The sequence below is a fragment of the Equus asinus genome, chromosome X (genome assembly GCF_041296235.1).
Source record: "Equus asinus isolate D_3611 breed Donkey chromosome X, EquAss-T2T_v2, whole genome shotgun sequence".
Lineage (NCBI taxonomy): Eukaryota > Metazoa > Chordata > Mammalia > Perissodactyla > Equidae > Equus > Equus asinus.
This window is the reverse complement of record NC_091820.1, coordinates 110,223,555-110,242,911: the sequence shown is the minus strand read 5'-3', so window position 1 is coordinate 110,242,911 and position 19,357 is coordinate 110,223,555. Positions and strand designations below refer to the sequence as shown.

The following is a 19,357-nucleotide window of genomic DNA, read 5'->3' as shown; positions in this document are numbered from 1 at the left end:
CATCAAGTTGGTGAAATAAAAATTTAGGCAATCTTAAATTTACACCAAAGAGGATAGGAGGGAAGAAGAAGTGGATGAATCACAGAAGAGGTTTTCAGAGCAGTGGTCTACACTGAACCCCAAGCTAACACCGGTGAAAAGGAAGGTAGTGAAAGGGACAGAAGTGATTTATTTTTCATTTTATCTTTCTATTCTACCTGGTGCCAGAAAGAAATTATGGCAGCATAAACTGTGTCTTTGGGCAAATATTCAGCAAGTGTTCATAGAGTAAAACCGAGAAAAGATGAGCAGGAAGTGGAATGATATTCTAATCTGAACTAGATGAGGAAGATAGCTCCCAAGGGTAGATAGAGGGAGTAGAGAGGAATTAAGGGTTAAAACCTATATGAGCTGAGGAGTGTTGGGGCCCCCTATATCTTTGGGGGCCTAAGTGGAACTGCCTCTTGCTTGGGGGTAGCTCTGGAGAGATGGAAGTGTCTACCAGGGTCCCAGAGGTGCTCCACAGGGATGCAAAGAGTGGCCCTCTTGAGTCTTTGCTCCTTGCCAGTTCTCAGTTAAAGGGTCCAAGGTAGAGTGGGTCTCCCAGACTCCTTCTGGCCATGAGGGTTAAGGAGGCTGAGGCTTAAGGCAAACAGGGAATGCTAGGGGTGGGATAGGGGGTGATGGCAGAGCCCAGGAAGCTGAGCCTCCACTCCCCTCCACCAAGAGATGAGCCTGGCTGGGGAGGTGAGGGGGTAAAGTCAGATTGTGGGGTCATGGATAGAGCAGGAGCAAGAATCCAGAGAGGAGTTGAGGGGCTTTCTAGAAAGAAAAGCACTTCAAGACAGGTTCCAGGCATGACAGCCCAGGGAAAGCTATACTGGTTTCTCCCAGCACCTGGCTTCTGCCCCTCCCTCAGGGCCTCAGCCTGCACCCCTTTGTCGCTACTGAGCAGCCCATCAACTGCTAGCGTAATTAGAACCCCAGTATCTCTCCTTGGACCCTCAACTTGTGCCATTCCTGGTACAACACAGCGCAGAGTTCCGTAGGATTCCCCGGAACCTGTGATTCCTACCAGGCTTCTTGTCCCTGTCAATCTTTACGTGAGTCTCCCTGGTCATCGTGCCCTCATCGGCTCTCCCCTTACCCACACAGCTCCGTACTTCTTCCCTGACACAGCTTCTCCCACTGCTGCATACTCTGTCCTCTCAGCTCTGTGGAGTCCCTATTTCTTGCATGATGAACTCCCTCATGTCCTCAGGTCTGTGTATTCATTTCGTTCTCCACCCCCTGCCTTAAGTGCAATCATCACCACACCCCCAGCCACGTCCTGCTCAGAGAGAGGGACTCATGCACCTACCAGAAACATAGGGACCCTAAGGGTCTGACGTCACACGCATCCTCTTTTATCAGCCTCCATTATGAGATCAGGAGATGGGACAGGGCGGGTTCCTGAGGAGGTCCTTCTCCCCTCTCCCTCCCCCATGAATGCCCCCCACTCTGCTAAAATGGTGTGTGGGTCTTCCTGGCTTTCTGATCCCCATGTCCCTTCACGTGTCCTGGCAACTAGATTGCTTTTCATCCCTCCCCAGCTACTCTCAATTCTTGGGTTGGGGCGGGGGTGGCTTGGAGTCCTCGGGCTGCCTGTGTCCTTTAGCATGTAGCTTCAGGGCTTACAGAGTAAGGCTGAGCGCTGTCAGGAGCTGAGCCTCCTGGTGCTGGGCTCCCCTGAGTAGCTGCTCTCTCCTTTCCTTATCTGGGGAGTGGGGAGAGGGCAGTGTCAGGCCACAGGAGAGATTGCTGGTTGTGACCAGGATATCGTGTAGAAACAGCAGCAGCAGCAGCAATCTAACAAATGCACCCAGAGGAGGGAGAGCTGCCACTCACCTGGGTGACCAGGAATGGAGCCCCAGGAATGCCCATTTGGGGCTGTTACCTCAACGCCAGACTCTCCATCTATCAGACTCCTCTGAATATGTTAGAGAAGAAAGCACCCGGGCGCTGTCAACTAGTAGATGCCATAGTTTGGCTTGATGACCTAAGGGACAAGTCAGCTGTAGTAAGGGACTCTGTCCATTTTCCTTTGGGGAGTATTGCAGCCCATTTCTTCCTCCCTTTTCTTCCTCTGCAAAATGAGGTTGATAAAAACCCCACCTCAGAGTACAACACCCCCCCTTTATAGCTTTTTACTATATTTCTCTTATTCCTTTTTCCTTTACCTTTTCCTAAAAATAGTACCACAGAGACATTAAAATAGATGCTGATATATATTTATTGACATAGAATAAGCCCACAACATATATTGTTTGGTGAAAAAATACAGACTATAGAACAGCACTTATATTTGATCACTTTTATCTATACATATACCTGGGTATGTAGATATAGGGAAATATCTAGAAGGACATTCATCAAAGGGTTGACAATGGTTCTATAAGGGTGGAGGGTTTGGGGTAATTTGTACTTTTTGCACTTTTCTTTATTGTTTGAATGGTTAACAATGAATTATGCCACTTTCACAAAGAGAATAAAGCCATCAAGGAAATGGGCACACACAGAAAATAGACCCTTAGGCAGTGGGGGAGGGCAGGAGTGAAGAGCAAGAACAGAGGTCAGGCCATCTCCCTCCACTGTGCTGGTATCCAAGACCTTTCTCCTCCACCCCAAAAGAAAGCCGCTTTGTGGATTAATTCATGCAATTAGAAGCGCTCCCCCCTCCCCAGTTTTCCCATTGCTGGACTCTGAATATGGGTTAGGGTTCATTTAAGGCTGGGGGCTGGCCCCTCACTGTGGCTCAGAAGGATCATTGGGTTCGCCAGGGGCCTCTCTTGACCCCTCCTCCTCTATGTGTGTCAGCTCCTGCAGGGTGATGATCAGATTCTCAAACACCTGGGCCTTGTTGCTCTCGTCACAGGTTTCCTTGGAGTGGCCCTCCTCACCACAATACGAACAGCGGATTGTGTATTTTCGCTTCCTGGCTCTAAGCATATCCCCAAGACTATCATTCTTAGACCCAGAACCACCACTGGTGGAAGGAGATTGAGCCCGGGAACTGTTGGGGGAATCAATGACTAGCACTGGATCCCGAAGTCTAGCCCTGCGTCTGGGGGGAGGAGAGCTCAAGAATGAAAGTGGAGGGTCCTGAGACTCCACCAGGATCACATCCTCATCTGAGTCATTGAAGGTATCATCTATCTCTATCACGTTGCAGTTGGCACTGCCGATCTCTATCGGTGGAGGGCCCTGAAATGCCACTGGGCTGGTTGCTCTCTCCACCATTGACTCAGATCTCTTGGCCCGCTTCTGTTTCATAAAAGTGTCATCCCAATCCTCTTCCTCCCTTATCATTCTGATTAACTCTAGGAAATTAGGAAGATGCTCCTGCTCATTTGCATACATTCTGAGAAGATGCTTTAGCCTGAAGCGCAGGTCCCCATTCAGCTCAGCCCCTAAAAGGAGCTGCTGCAGGCGAGTCTGGTTCGCATCTTTCTGAGCTATGATCCCTGCCTGAATAGCATTCTGGAGCTGCACCTCCAAACGGATCACATAAAGGGAGGCTTTCTCCCCTTGTGCCTGCAGAGTGTTAAAAAATTTACCTTGAGCAGTCACACTGCTTTCAGACTCCCCAAACACCAATTTCATCGCACGCAAGAAATCTGCTACACTTAGGTTGGGGTTGGCCGCCTGGAGCAAACGCATGACCTCCCGGGCAGGGCCCCTAAGGGTTTTCATCAAGCGTTTGAGCTTTTCCTCCTCAGACATATTCCAATCTGGCAGGACCCCATTGACTTGGATCAGCCAGTTTTCAAAGGTTTCTTCCCCCTGTGCTGGCACCACCCTCCCCGAGAACAACTTCATGTTCCTCTCTGCCATATTGGCCATTAAGGGACCAAGACTCCTTCCCAGGGACCTCAGCATTGAGTGGGCCCAAGGCGGCAAGTGTGCGTTCTGCCGCCGGCCATTACCCACGCGAGAAAGGATGCTAGCCATGTCTGATGATGATCGGGTATCTGAATATAACAAGATGTTCAGGCTTTTTGGAAAAGCCTAATCTGCAGGCGTGGCGGGGGGGTCTCTGCTTTCCTATCTCAGTAGAGACTGTAAAAAAGAAAAAAAAAAAAAAACGGGAGGAGCGGTTAATAAGGGAACCGGCTGCAGCTATATTCTCTCCCTTCCTGAATATCCTCCAGTACGTTTGATATCTGCCCACTGCCCTAAAAATATCCTCCAGGAGACTGGCAATCACAGCCTCACGGAGCCAGCCGGTGTCTCCGTGTTGGCAGGGTGCTTTTTACAGCCACATCCATCCCCTCCCGCCAGTCCTTCAAGAGGGCGGGCAACTGTTGCTTCTAAGTGTAACAGGGTATGGAGCTGACATTGGGCTCTCAAAATAGAGCACAACGGTAACAGATTTGTGGAAATAAATAAGATCTCATTAACCTCACGGTCTCAGGTCTCAACCACACCCCCTTCTCAAAGTCCCTCCACCCCGCGTTATTTCTCAGATTCTTACAGGAGCTCAGGAACAAGCGCGCGCCTTTATTTCACTTCCAGCCTCTGCAACCTGTGGCCTCCGTGAGAAAGCTCGCCTCCGAGGTACAGTCGATCTCTGTCCACCGGGGGACGCCGATCCGGGACCTCAGAGCGTCAAGACTGCGACGCCACCGAGGGGAGGACAAGGCGGGGAAGGAAGGGTCAAAAGCAGCCTCATCCCTCATCCTCGCTCCCTCCCTGTCCACACCCTCTCCCCTCCCCCCGCTGCCTCTGCTGTAGCCAGGCGGAAAATACCCTCTCCCATCTTTCGAATACAAGCCCAAGCGACCCCCGCCCCATTACATTTCCCCCGGGAAATCGTCGGCCTACCAGCTCTGCAATCAGCCGCACAGAATTCAAGTTCGCATTCGGTTTTGATGACCTGCCAGGGAGAAAGGCAACAGGAGTTGGACACGCACACCCACATATTCCTCCCCAGGAAGCGATGAGGAGATGCAAAGGGGGTTGAAGGCAGACAGCTTGAAATTCCCACGCCCCTAAAATTGCCCCCCTCTCAATCCAGGAAAATCCTACCCATTGGGCAGCATCCAGTGGAACCCCACCTCCTCCCTCAGCGCAGCCGGGCCAAGGGAGTGCTCCTTCCTCTGCCTCGCAGTTCTCGATTCCCCAGGAGGGGAGCCGCCCAATCCTGGCGGGGCTTCCCCTTCCTCTCTCCGCGCTGGGCAATCGCGCCCCCTTTCTTTACCTATGCTGCGCTGGTGGGTAGCTGACGCTCCGGCGTTGACAGCTGTGGATTCCGCCTCTGGTCTCCGCCGCCCTGCAGGGGAGAAGGACCTGCGCCTCTTTGGCCGCTAAGGGACCCGGGACTGCCAGATGGAGCTGCTCCGCAAGGCTGCCCAGCGAGGGGTAGCCAAGTAGAGGCAGCACAGTTCCCACGGCAGCCGAGGCTGCTTTTATCCTCTGCCCACTGAGACAAAAGAGCGTGACGAACGGGCCGGCGCGGCCAATCAGCGGGGCATGGGGGCGGGGTCCCCATGCAGCCTAGGGCCCATTGCAAATATACGCCAGAGGGGGTGGGGGGTGGGGGGTGGGCAGCAGGTCCTTGGGGTGTCAAGTGCAGCTTGGCTGCACCGACTGAAGGAGTTTGCGACTCTTCTTTCTCCCTCTCTTTCTCCCTTGGCTCAACTCCGGGCCTTGCGGCCAGATGCATTAAACACGAGGTGGGATAGAAATCAAATAAAAGTTCTTCACCTTTGTATAGAGAGGAGGGGATCAAAAAAAGCATTAGTGCTTTCTTGTGCAAAAAATCTTTGTGCAAACAGGCTTGCACAGACATCTCTTTTACTGTGAAGGAGGTGACAGTAGGTCTATTTAACACTGACGTGACTTAGACACCCAGCCTCATAACCAGTACTCGCTAAAGTAGGGGTGCAAGGCTGGCTGCATCAGAATCATTTTGGGGAGCTTGTTAGAAATGCAGATTCCTTGGGGGCCGGCCCGTGGCTGAGTGGTTAAGTTCCCGCGCTCCGCTTGGGTGGCCCAGGGTTTCGTTGGTTCTGATCCTGGGCGCGGACATGGTGCCGCTCATCAAGCCATGCTGAGGCAGCGTCCCACATGCCACAACCAGAAGGACCCACAACTAAAAATATACAATTATGTACTGGGGGGCTTTGGGGAGAAAAAGGAAAAAATATAAAATCTTAAAAAAAAGGAAATGCAGATTCCTGGGTCCAGCCTCTGGAGGATTCTGATTTACTAGAACTAGAGCTGGGAGTGTGACTTTGTATTTTGTGTTGTTAAACAGCTTTGTAGGTGATTTTGAGGTGTGGAGAGGATGTTGAATAAATAAACGGACCTCCCTCCAATGTATCTGCTCACAGCATATCTGTGGCGAAATGCAGTTCCAGAGGAGATGTTTCTACCTGGGGTCCATGATCTTCCTGAAATTGTATGCAAAGATTTTGGACTCTGTAGGAGGCTGAATAATGGCCACCCAGCTATATGGAGTCCTAATCCCCGAAACCCGTAAATGTTACCTTATCAAGTAAAAGAGTCTTTGCATATGTGGTCAAATTAAGGATCTTGACATGAGGAGACTATCCTGGATTATCTGAATGGGCCCTAAATCCAATCACAAGTGTCCTGATAAGAGAAAGGAAGAGGGAGAGTTGATGCACACAGAAGAGAAGGTGATGTGAAGACAGAGGCAGAGACGCAGCCACAAGCAAAGGCATGTCGGCAGCTGCCAGAAACTGGAAGAGGCAAGGAACAGAGTACAGCCCTGCCCACACCTTGAATTCAGCCCAGAGAAAATGATGTTGAACTTCTGGCCTCTAGAACTGAGAGAATAAATGTCTCTTGTTCTAAGTCACCAAATTTGTGCTAATTTGTTAAGGCAGCCATAGGCAACTAATACAGACTCGGTATTTTTCTGAGTCCCCAGCTTTGTAGATTTTTAAATGTGTCTGTGGCCCAGCAATGGTTAAAAACCACTCTCCTACAATCTTTCTTCATTAATACCTTCCTCCTTCAATCTATAGTTGAGGAAGAAGTGTGAGGAATGAAACACAATTCGACTAGATCCCCGAACCACAGCTCTCTGCTGCTGACATAGCTCTTCCTCAACTCGAGGAAGTGTTGCCAGGTTGCCCTTCTGTGAGCTCTTGAGGGGATCTCTCCTTTGCTGTATTTGGCATCACTGGCCAGGGAGAGGTAGCAACTCCGTGGAAATGCCATGCAGGGTTGTCTGAAGTGAATGAGCCATGGAACCACTGGCTCATGTATTAGTTTGCTAGGATTGTCATAACAAAGTATCACAGACTGCGTGGCTTAAACAACAGAAATTTATTTTCTCACAGTTCTGGAAGATGGAAGTCCAAGATCAAGGTGCCCACAGGATTGGTTTCTCCTGAGGCGTCTCTCCTTGGTTTGCAGATGGCTGCCCTCTTACTGCCTCTTCACAGGATTGTCCCCTTGCCTGCTGGAGTCCCTGATGTCCAAATTTCCTCTTCTTATAAGGACCCCAGTCAGATTGGATTAGGACCAACCCTAATGGCCCCATTTTAACTTAATCACCTCTTTAAGGCCCTATCTCCAAATACAGCCACATTCTCAGACCCAACTCTCAGGTCTGGGAATTAGGGCTTCCACATAGGAATTTTGGAGGGACACAACTCAGCCCATAACACTCTATTTTCCCTTACTGGGAACCCTTACTGGGCTCTGGGAAAGCATGTCTTCTTCCCTCACGTACAGCGTGGCTAGGAGGTCCCTGTGGGGCTTTTGGGGGTCAGGGTGGTGGTGGCATGCACTGCACAAGTGGACTGCCCAAGTGCAAAGTTGTTGCTGTTGCTTGTTCTAGACTGCTGATGCTTGGAAGCGAGTGGACAATTGTGCCCTTCAGCCTCTGTTTGGTTCATCTTCAGCCTGCCAAGGTACTTCACCTGCTCCTTTCTGCTTTCTTATTTCCCGCTCCAGTACTTATAACTCCTTAGAGTAGGCAATCCAAATTTGGAGATGAAGCACCTTCCATCTCAGCACTGCGGCCTTTCTCTTGTGGATGGAACAGTGGGGTGGTGGCGGTGGTGGAAGTAGAGAGAAGGCAGATTGGTCATCTTGCAGAGACAGGGGTGATGCTGGCAGTAGCTTATGTGTTACCTTCAGACTCTTCCTCTGGCTCCCCAGTGCTATGATATATGACCCTGACCTCTAAGCAGATTCTTGTTCTGAATTTAAATGGCTTCATCACCAAATCAGGCGATCTGCAGTTGGACATGGTGGCATCAAAAAATACAAAGACTAGACCTAAGAACTCTGACAAAAATGTTGAAAAGCAGTGAATTGTGTATCAGGTGCCTGGGTTGGGTCATTAGGACAAAGTAAGGGTCTCTCCATGCAGGGCTGCGAGGAACATTTGCTAAGCCGGCTCCAGTTGGATATTGAGCATCCCTTATCTCTGGCCTCATGTTTCAGGATGTCAGGAGGCACTTCCAATTGCAAAGATTCAGACTCTTGTGGCTCTAAGGAGGCCACATTTTATTTTCCAATTGCAAAAACACAAACTTTAAAAACGTGAAACTTAGGAACCAAAGTTTTCAGTTGAAACAATAATAGCTACCTTTGGCTGCCTTCCTCCTCTGTTTCAGGAATTTTCCATCTGTTATCTCATTTAAGCATCTCCAGCAACTCTATTAAGATAGACATTGTTCTCCTATCAAAGGAGCTGAAGGCATGCAGGCACTTCACACTAGGGTTTTGACTCATCAAAAGTCAAAGCTCGGATCGGGATGCTTATGGGACATCCTGCCCATACCAAGCTGGAACCCCAAGGGCAGCAGGTTTCACGAAAATACTCAACAAGAGGGTGAAATAAAGATATTTTTAGACAAACAAAAACCAAAGAGAATTTGTCACCAGTGGACTGCGCTAATGGAAATTCTAAAGGATGTACTTCAGGAGGAAAATGATCTTTGAAGAACGAAATGCAGGAAGGAATGAAGAGCAAGGAAAGTGATAGTATGTGGGCAATGTAAGTGAATATTGACGGAAGAAGGAATCATAAAGAGTCTATTCTGTTTTTTAAAAATAAACTTAAAGTACTATACAATAACAAAACGTGTCAGCAGGAGTGTAAATGGAATTCAACTTTTCTAAGGGCCTTGTATCATATCAGAAATGATTTAGGTATTTATTAAATTTGTATTTTGATAAGATAATTACATATGTAGGAATTAATAGGATGTAGCTATTAAAATAATAGCAACAGGATATAAATTTACAAACTAGTAGAGACGGAAAATAATTGAATAATTTTAAAAATTCTCAGTCAACTTTTTTAAAAGTCAAGAAAGAAGAAGTGAAAGAAACATAGAACCAATACAAACACAAAATAAAATGGTAGTTTGAAACACAAATATATCAATAATTTTATTAAATGTTTATGAGCTAAATGCTCAAGTTAAAAAAACTATTGTCAAATGCGATTGATAAATACTCACATACAGGGGCTGGCCTGGTGGTGCAGCAGTCAAATGCACACGTTCCGCTTCGGTGGCCCAGGGTTCACCGGTTCAGATCCCGGGTGGGGACATGGCTCTGCTTGTCAATCCATGCTGTGGCAGGCATCCCACATATAAAATAGAGGAAGATGGGCACGGATGTTAGATCAGTGCCAGTCTTCCTTAGCAAAAAGAGGAGGATTGGCAGCAGATGTTAGCTCAGGGCTAATCTTCCTCAAAAAAAAAAAAAATACTCGCATACATTGTTTAAGAGACAAATCCAAAATATAAGGCTCCAGAGAGGTTGACAATAAAAAGATGGAGAGAGATAAATCACACAAATAGTATATTAGTGATAGAAAACTTGTATAGCTATATTCATATCAGACAAAATACACTTAAAAGCAAAAAGTATTATTAGAGATATGGAAGTTTACCTCTTAATGATAAAAGGTTCAATTCACTCGGAGTATGTGCTTATAACAAAACCTCAAAATATGTAAAGGAAAATTTAACTTACTAAAAGGAGAAATAGACAAGTACACAATCACAATGGGAGGTCTTTCTACACCTCTCTCAGTAGTTGATCAAGGACACAAAGAAATGTCTCTAAGGATATAGAATTTTTTAACAATACAATTAATAACTTGAGCTAATAGCCAATGTATAGAACACTGCAACCAACAACTATGGAATACACATCCAGGACATTTTATAAAATATGACCATGTACTAGGCTAGAAAGCAAGTCTGAACACATTTCAAAAAATTGAAATTTGATCATAATGCAAATAAGTTACAAATCAATAATTATAAAAGATAACCAGAAAATCTCTGTGTGTTTGGAAATTAAGATACACGCTCTGAAATTACTGCTGGTCAAAGAAGAATGATAGTGGAATTAAAAAACATTTATAGTTGAACAGTAACGAAAATGCCGATATCAAAACTTGTGGGATGCAGCTAAGCAGTGCTTAGAAGTAAAAAAGTTATCTTTTAGCAACGATGAGAGACCAAAAGTTAATGAGTTAAATATCCACTTCAGGATTTAAGAAGACAAACCACATAAGCCCAAGAAAATTAGGAAAACATGAAATTATAAAGATAAGAACAGAAATTAATGAAATAGAAAGCACTAAAAATAACAAGTCAAGAATGTCTTCTCTTGACACTTTGATTCAACATTGTACTAGCGGTTTTGGCCAGTGAAATTAGGCAAGAAAAAGAAAGAAATGGAATCCAGATTGGAAAGAAAGAAGTAAAACAATCTCTATTTGTAGAAGACATGATTTTGTATGTAGAAAAGCCTAAGGGGATGAGTAAAGTAGTTCAGCATGATTGTAAGATACAAGATTGATGTATAAAAATCAATTATATTTCTATACACTAGCAATGAATAATCCAAAAAGGAAATTAAGAAAATTTACAGTAGAATCAAAAAATAAAATACTTATGAATAAATTTAAGAAGTGCAAGACTCCTACACTGAAAACCGCAGAACATTGTTGAAAGAAATTCAAGATTTAAATAAATGGACAGATATTTCATCCTCATGAATTGGAAGACAATATTGCTAAAATGGCAGTCTACAGACTAATCTATGAATTCAGTGTAATCCCTATCATAATCCTGATTGAAAATTCAAGGGACCCAGAATAGCCAAAACAATCTTGAAAAAGAAGAACAAGCGTTGAAGATTCACACTTCCCAATTTCAAAACTTATGAAAAGCTACAGAATCAAGACTGTGTGTTACTGGCATAAGAATAGATATACAGATCAGAACAGAATAGAATTGAGAGTCCAGAAATAAACCCATACATTTATGGTCAAGAGAATTTCAACTGGGGTGAGAAGACCATTCAGTGGGGAAAAAGAATAGTCTATGCAACAAATGACACAGGGAAAACTGTATATCCACATACAAAATAATGAAGTTGGACCCCCTACCTCATATCATGCACAAAAATTAACAGAAAATAGATCATAGACCTAAATATAAGAGCTAAAGCTTGGTCTTCTGGTTAAATTTGCACGCTCTGCTTCAGCAGCCCAGGGTTCACCAGTTCGGATCCTGGGTGTGAACCTACACACTGCTCATCAAGCCATGTTGTGGTGGCGTCCCACATAGAAGAACTAGAATGACTTGCAACTAGGATATACAACTATGTACTGGGGCTTGGGGGAGAAAAGAAAAGAGGAAGATTGGTAACAGATGCTAGCTCAGGGCCAATCTGCCTTACCAAAAAGCATACCTTTAAAAAAAAGAGTTAAAACTATAAAGCTCTTAGAAGAAACCACAGAAGTAAATATTTGTGACCTTGAGTTAGTTAAAGCCTGCTATGACAACAAAGCACAAGCAACAAAAGAAAGCATAGATAAATTAGACTTCATCAAACTTTAAAACTTTTGTGCATGAAAGGACACTGTCAAGAAAAGACAATGCACAGAATGAGAGAGAATATGTGCAAATCATATATCTGATGAGGGACTTGCATCTAGAATGCATAAAGTACTTCTACAACTCAATAATAAAAAGACAAACCAGTTTAAAAATGTGCAGAGGATCTGTCTGCATAGACATTTCTCCAGGGAAGATATACAAATGGCCAATAAACACATGAAAAGATGCTCAACGTCAGTAACCATCAGGGAAATGCAAATCAAAACCACAATGAGATACCACTTTATACCTACTAAGGTGTCTATAATAAAAAAGGCAGACAGTAACAAGTGTTGGCAAGGATATGGAGAAATTAGAACCCTCCAATATTGCTGGTGGGAATGTAAAATGATACAGTGACTTTGGAAAACAGTCTGGAATTTCCTTAAAAGGTTAGACACAGAATTACCATACCATGCAACAATTCAACTCCTAGGTGAATACCCAAGAGAAATGAAAACACATATCCATATAAAAATTTGTACACGAATGTTCATAGCAGTATTATGAGTAATAGCCAAAAAGTGGAAACAACCCAAATATCCATCAACTGATGGGTGGGTAAAAGGAATGAAGTATTGAGACATGCTACAGCATGGATGAACTTCGGAAACATTGTGCTAAGTGAAAGAAACCAGACACAAAAGGCCACTCATTGTATGATTCTGTTTATACGAAATCCAGTAAGACAGAAAGTAGACTAATGGTTGTCAGGAGCTGGGGGAGTAGGGAGGCGGGGTGGCTGCTAATGAGTACAGGGTTTCTTTTTGAGGTGATGAACACATTCTCAAATTGATTGAGATGATGATTGTACAATTCTAAATATATTTTTTAAACCACTGGATTGTACACCTTAAAGGATGAATTTTATGGATGTGCACTTTATCATAATAAAGCTGTTTTCTTAAAAATAATACTTATGGTTGGATCCATTTATATAAAACTCAAACACAGACGAGACTAAACTATATTGTTTAGACATCCATACAGAGATAATAAAACTAAAAGAAAGCAAGGAAATATTATATAAAAGTCAGTTTTGACTGAAAAGAGACCTACAGAGAGCTTCTGTGGGGCCCCAATGTTTTATCTTTTTTTTTTTTTTGATATTTCACTTTATTTTTTTTAGAGAGATTAGTCCTGAGCTAACATCTGCCACCAATCCTCCTCTTTTTGCTGAGGAAGACTGGCTCTGAGCTAAGATCCATGACTATCTTCCTCTACTTTATATGTGGGATGCCTGCCACAGCATGGATTGACAAGCAGAGCCATGTGCGCACCCGGGATCCGAACCGGTGAACCCCGGGCCACCGAGGCAGAACGTGCAAACTTAACTGCTGCGCCACTAGGCTGGCCCCTTTATTTCTGATCTTGATTGGTGGTTACATGGGTGTTTTTTTTCTATTTGTTAAAATGTACATGCATGCTTTGTGCATATTTCTGTTCTGAAAATATGTTCTATTTTCAATAAAACAAAATTAAACTCATTCACGTGAGTTTATGTGGACTACACTGAACTGTTAAAATGTTGGACGGAGCCAGGCTATTTATTCCAGATATTTAAAGAAAAAATTTGCAGGGCCGGCCCCGTGGCAGAGTGGTTAAGTTCGCGTGCGCTCCACTTTGGCAGCCCAGGGTTTCACCGGTTCCAATCCTGGGTGCGGACATAGCACAGCTCATCGGGCCACACTGAGGTGGCGTCCCACATGCCACAACTAGAAGGACCCACAACTAGAATATACAACTATGTACTGGGGAGATTTGGGGAGAAAAAGCAGAAAAGAAAAAATAAGATTGGCAACAGTTGTTAGCTCAGGTGCCAATCTTTAAAAAAGAGAAAAGAAAAGAAAACGAAAAAATTTGCTAAGTGTCCATGAGATTAAAAGAGGAAGTAGAGGTGGAAAGAGAAAGCAGGATAGAGAAGGAAGGAAGATTTGACTTTCCTAAAAGAAAACCTTCTTTTGTTGCTGGGCAAAGCACTAAAGATGGGGTAATAGTGGTGAAGTAGACAGGCTCTGCAGCCAAACCGACCAGGTTCCAATTCTGCATCTGCCACTTTGTTCTTAGTTTCTTGATCCTCCTGTGTCTCGGTTTTCACATCTGTAAGTGGAGTTTATGATCGCACCTAGCTCAAATGTTATCGCGAAGATTAAAGGAGATAATCCTTGCAAACTCTTGAGAATGGTTTTTGACACATAGTGCTCAATAACTTTCATTTGTTATTATTTCTTCCTAAAGCTCTTTATAAAGTACATTAAATTAATTGAGTCCCTGTTGTATGTGTTATTGTCTTATTTTCCATTTGTTGTAGATCCATGAAAATATTAAAATTGCTTTTTAAAACATCTACATTTCTGACATTTCACTCTTTCAGACTGATTCTGCCTTCTCAGTTAGCCCAAAGGAGGTTGAAAGGAATAAGTATTCATTGAATGTTCCAATGTGCCAGGCATCGTGTCTGGTGCCTTACGTACGCCAACTCCCTTAATCCTCAAGCCTAGCCTGTGAATTGCTACATTTAATAGAAACTCACACTCAGAGAGGTTAAGTAAGAAGCCGAAGGTTGCACAGCTTGGAAGAAATGAAGTCATGTTTTGGAAACAGTCCAAAGTCCTTGCACTTCCTGCTGCACCATGCTGCCATGGAGTTGAAAATAACCATTAATCCATAGGGGATTCAAATATTTCCAAAACAAACAGTGCCTTATTAAGCCATTTATATGGAGAAAGTATGTCCAAAAGCCTGGGTGCTTTGTATACCGGGAAAGTTCATACAGTGCAAGTGTACATTTCAGGGCAGACTTAAATCTCCTGCGTTCTGTAAATAGGTGTTCCTAGAAGTTGCTTAAATTGTAACGATCTAGCAGGTTTTCAAAGTCTGACCAAACCTTGAGAACAGAGCGGTAGGATTTCCAGATCAGGGGAAGTGTATTACCAACAGGAGAGCACAGGCCACCAAATCTGAGAGAGTCCAGTGTCCAACTCCTGATGGGGGACCTGGCATCCAGAACTGTTATTGCTCTGTCCCAGGTCTCCGAACACGGGACAGCCCCCACCCAGACCACCGGCACAGAGGGGCCCAGCCCAATGCCCAACCAAATCCACACAGCTGCAACACCTCGGAAAATGTGGGCAGCCCCTCCCTGCTGGGCTGGATGGACCAAGATGACAGAGGCCTAAGTGGCCCTCTGGACCTACATGCTGTGAAGTTACAATGCTAAGACACTTGGAGAATCCCCGCTGACTGATTGACTGGACTGCTGTCTAGACCAGATCTGGAGCTAGAGTGGGAGGAGGGTAGAGTCCAGAGGTGGAAGGCAGGCTGGAAAACCCTGGACGCCCCTGGCAAAGGGAGGCTAGCAAGAAGATCAGGCTGGTGGCTATTCCTAACATGCGCAGTGAAGGGAGCACTAAATTACAGCCTGGAGGCCTGGCCTCAAATGCCCCCCCTGCCACTCCGGGCCAAATGAATTACTCTCTGGGTATGTCAGTTTCCTCATCTATAGAAGGGAAATAATAACAATAGTACCTATCTCATTGGATTGTCATGAGGATCAATGAAATCATAGATATGAAAGTGCTTTGAAAACTTTCATGGTCTATAGAAATATGAGGTTAGGTGTTTGTTTTTTACTTGTGTATCCCTGGCACCTGGGACAGTGTCTGGCATATAGCAAGTACTCAATAAACACTTGTTGAATGAATGGAAAATATAGGTACTAGATTTTGAGTATTCACTATTAAGAATACTAAATTTTGTGTGTGATAACCAAAACTATGAGATAGGCAAACATAAGTTCTTGCACCTTTCTGCTTGGACCCCTGTCCCCTGTCCCTTGACAGAGAGATGCCCAGGAGGTGTTAAATATCCAGCGTCCTCACGCCACCATGTTTTCCCTCACCCAACCCACTTAGTACCAATCATGAAAAGAATGACAGCTGCCATTCCTGTCAGCTTATTATGTTCTCGGCCCTAGGCTTCAGGTGCACGTCCTCAGCCTGAGCTTCAAATCCATCCTCACGTTTAATGGCTCTTTTTCTTGGGAAAAATTACATGTCAATTGTTCTAAAGTTTACGTTTTCTCATCTAGGCTGTAAGGCAAATTCTACTACAGACACTGGTGTGGTTCCTGTTGGAGTTTCTGTCCCCAGGACTCTTCTAGGCCCAATTCAAACTCAAGCTCAAAATTGTATGGCCAAGGGCCCAGCTGCCATAGCTGTGCCACCAGGCATGGCTGTGATTGATGGGGGCAAGGACAGGGGCAGGAGAGAAGCTGAGGCTCTGGCTCCTGAGGAGTCAGCTAAAGACTCCTGCTGTTGATTGGTTCCAATCCGCACCAAGGCACCAAGGCTACTCTATTTCTTTCACAGTTACATCACCGGGACACAGCAGCTGTCATTCAAATCCAGGTAATCTCTTTTCAACGCTCTGTGACATTTAAGGGAGCAGACGGAACAACTTGGCAAGTGCTTGTCCAAAGCTACTCACCTGGGCCCACAAATCCTTCCCCCTCAGCCAGCAGATTTTTCATAAAGAAGTGCTAATCTCTGACTCACTGCCCTCTGCCCTTTGCATCTCTACAACCTTAGCTGCTGGGACCATTTGGTAGGTTCAGAACCTTCCAGTAGGTTCTCTCATACCTCCCTCCCCCATTCTTTCTTCGTAAATCTATCACAGAAAGAATAGAACTATTTGTGGAATAATTTGATTACCTTTGGTCTTCCCTAAGTGCCCCCAAGTTCCATGAGAGCAGCTGGAGTCAACTGTCTTCTCTGCTGTACCCACAGTGCCCAGCCCTGGGCCTGGCACAAATCAGATGCTCAAACAATATTTGTCAGTGAATGAATGAATGAATGAACAAGTGAGTGAGAAAGAAAAGCAGAATGGAGTAAACGTAATTGTTCTCAACCCTTTGAGATGCTGTCATATGGAAGAGGGAGGATCCTTTATTAACTTTTTATTTTGAAATAATTTCAAAGTTACAGGATAGTTGCAAGAATACTACGAAGAATTCTCATATCCTATCTATCCAGATCCCACCCATTTTAAATATTTTGGCTTTTTTTTAATCACTTTCTCTCACTACTTATATATTAATGTTCTTTTTTCTGAACTATTTGCAAGTATGTTGCATACATCATGCCACTTTTCTCCTTAATATTTCAGTGCATAATTTCCAACAACAAGGACATTCTCATAGATAACCACAGTACACTTGTCAAATTCAGGAGGTTTACACAATTGCAGTCGACAGTCCTTATTCCAATTTTGTCAATTGTGAGAGAAGATGTTTTTGTTCTGTTTGATTCCCTAGGGCAGGAGGAAGACTAATAGGTGGACATATAAGGAACATGATTTTTGGCTATATAATGTAAAAATTTATCTAAAAAATTGGGATTGTCTATCAATGAATGAAATGGCCTTTCTCCAAAAATAGGGAACTCCCTACTGCTGGAGGTATTTAGGTAGAGACTAGAATCTGTGTCAGGAATGAGGGAAGAGGAAATCCCTTATGAACATGAGCTACAGAATAAGCTTCTCTCTCTGTGTGCTTCTGCAAACCAGGGCACTTATACGCAACGTGCTGGGCTTGATTCTTTGTTTCACTCACCATTTCTAGTGTTGGGCATGGCCTTTGGTGTAGCTGGAGTAGCCAGCCTCTTCCCTAGCATGGTGTTGAAGCAATATCAATATTCCATCAGCCTGAAAGTATTTCCCCTGACGCGTTCTATAAACAGGGCAGCCCTGTAATAATACTAACACATATTATGCGCTTACTATGGGCCATGCACTTTGCAAGTGTTAATTCATTAACCCTAGGGGGTAGCTATTATTATTATCCCTATGTTACAAATAAGGAATCTGAAACTTAGGTAGATTTTGATATCTGGATTTGGTTCAGGTCCAATGTGTTAGAATATTTAAGACACTGCATTCCAGTTCAAGTGAGTGGATACGGAGATCTTAAAAATTGGTTCAGGGGCCAGCCCCGTGGCCAAGTCGTTAAGTTCACGAGCTCTGCTTTGGCGGCCCGGGGTTTCGCTGGTTCGGATCCTGGGCGCGGACATGGCACCGCTCACCAGGCCATGCTGAGGCAGCATCCCACATACCACAACTAAAAAGACCCACAACTAGAATGTACAACTATGTACTGGGGGGATTTGGGAAGAAAAAGAAAAAAAAAGATTGGCAACAGTTGTTAGCTCAGGTGCCAATCTTTAAAAAAAAAATTGGTTCAATTCTTAGAAAGGAAAATAAAAATGAAAGAAACCAAAACATAGTATTTCAAGACTTCAAGAAAATTAGTATTTCTTTCGTTACTTACATCTGTTCCTTTCCAAAAGGGACAGACTAATTTGGAGTTATTTTTTCAGTTATCTATTCCTATGTTTCCTGATTTTCTGATTGCTGTTATTGTAATTATTATCTTTGTTTTAAACACATACTTTTCACTTTAATTGACATGTCATCTCAGGATTAAAGATTCTCCTAGGGACTGTCTGTGTAAAGGTGGTGAATCTCCCTGCTCAGATGACAATGCAGTCATCCTAGGAGATGGAGGAACCTGGAGGACGGCTCCTTCTTTTCCCAGCCTTGTGGATTTCATATTTTTCAGACCAGCTAAATCCAAGCTAATTGCTACTAACTCTTCAAATTTCATGTTAAATGTCACATCCTTAGAAAAGTTTTTGCTCCTCTTCAGGACGAGGTCAGATTCCCTGTTACCTGCCCTCACTGCACCATCAAGCTTTCCTTCATTGCAATTATCACATTCTATATGATTGTTTTTCTGTTTTTACAGTTAGACTGTAATTTTGAGGGGCCCCATCTGTTTTTGCTCCCCAATATATCCTCAGTACCTAGCACACTGTGGCCACTCAATAAATGTTTGCTGAGTGAATGAATGAAAAGATGAAGATCCAGTTCCACTCTAGAAGAGGAGGTTGGCAAAAGAAAACATCAATGAGGAAGTGGTGCCCCTGGAGGCAAAAAGTAGGATGTTCTAGTATCAAAAATCAGAGCCAGCTAGTGACTCAGCCAAAACGACGGATTTGGTGGGTCCAGCAGGGAGTTGCAGTCCAGGCCAGAACTTTGGATGGTAGCTACAGGACAGCAGCAGCAGCATGAAAGATCTCAGTTCAGCACTAGGATGTCATAGCTGACTGGAAGAAGTGGGCTGTCAAGGGTTAAACCCTTCTAGAAAGAAAGGATACTACAGAACATGCGCCTCCATGGTTTTCTTCATTGGGGACAGAGAAATAGAGCTGGGCGAAAAAGAGTTCAAGGAACAACCATAAAAGGGTTTTGAGAGGAGGAGTCTTGCAGCTCTAAAATAATGTCCCCTCTAACTAGGTGGCTCTCACAAAGCTGCTATTAGAATTTCTACATGCAGCCCCCAGATGGCAGCAGCGTGTTATGCTTGAGCTGCAAGTTCCTGATAAGTG

General features: G+C 44.3%; 2 protein-coding genes across 3 annotated transcripts in view; both read right to left on the bottom strand.

Moving 5' to 3' along the window:
* Nucleotides 1-2,233: 2,233 nt before the first annotated feature.
* Nucleotides 2,234-5,447, bottom strand: ZCCHC12 (zinc finger CCHC-type containing 12). 2 transcript variants are annotated; one of them, XM_014860997.3, is made up of 4 exons: nt 5,219-5,447; nt 4,843-4,894; nt 4,493-4,632; nt 2,234-4,077 (listed from the first exon to the last, which is right to left on the bottom strand). In XM_014860997.3, exon 4 carries the CDS (start codon nt 3,967-3,969, stop codon nt 2,764-2,766), a length of 1,206 nt encoding a protein of 401 aa, XP_014716483.1. In that variant the 5' UTR covers nt 3,970-4,077; nt 4,493-4,632; nt 4,843-4,894; nt 5,219-5,447; the 3' UTR covers nt 2,234-2,763. The 2 variants fall into 2 exon arrangements, with proteins under 2 accessions (XP_014716483.1, XP_014716481.1); XM_014860995.3 differs by lacking the exon at nt 5,219-5,447 and adding an exon at nt 5,047-5,157 and having other exon boundaries at nt 2,241-4,077.
* Nucleotides 5,448-9,376: 3,929 nt separating this feature from the next.
* The window catches only part of IL13RA1 (interleukin 13 receptor subunit alpha 1), a 77,741-nt gene continuing 67,760 nt past the window's right edge, over nt 9,377-19,357 (bottom strand). The window contains exon 11 of the mRNA XM_070502042.1: nt 9,377-9,584. Coding sequence (XP_070358143.1) covers nt 9,543-9,584 — 42 coding nt within the window. The 3' untranslated portion in view covers nt 9,377-9,542. The remainder of the gene's footprint in view (nt 9,585-19,357) is intronic.

What these genes read in the sequence shown, in the direction of transcription:
- ZCCHC12 (XM_014860997.3), bottom strand. Translation starts at nt 3,969, where the DNA reads ATGGCTAGCATCCTTTCTCGCGTGGGTAATGGCCGGCGGCAGAACGCA.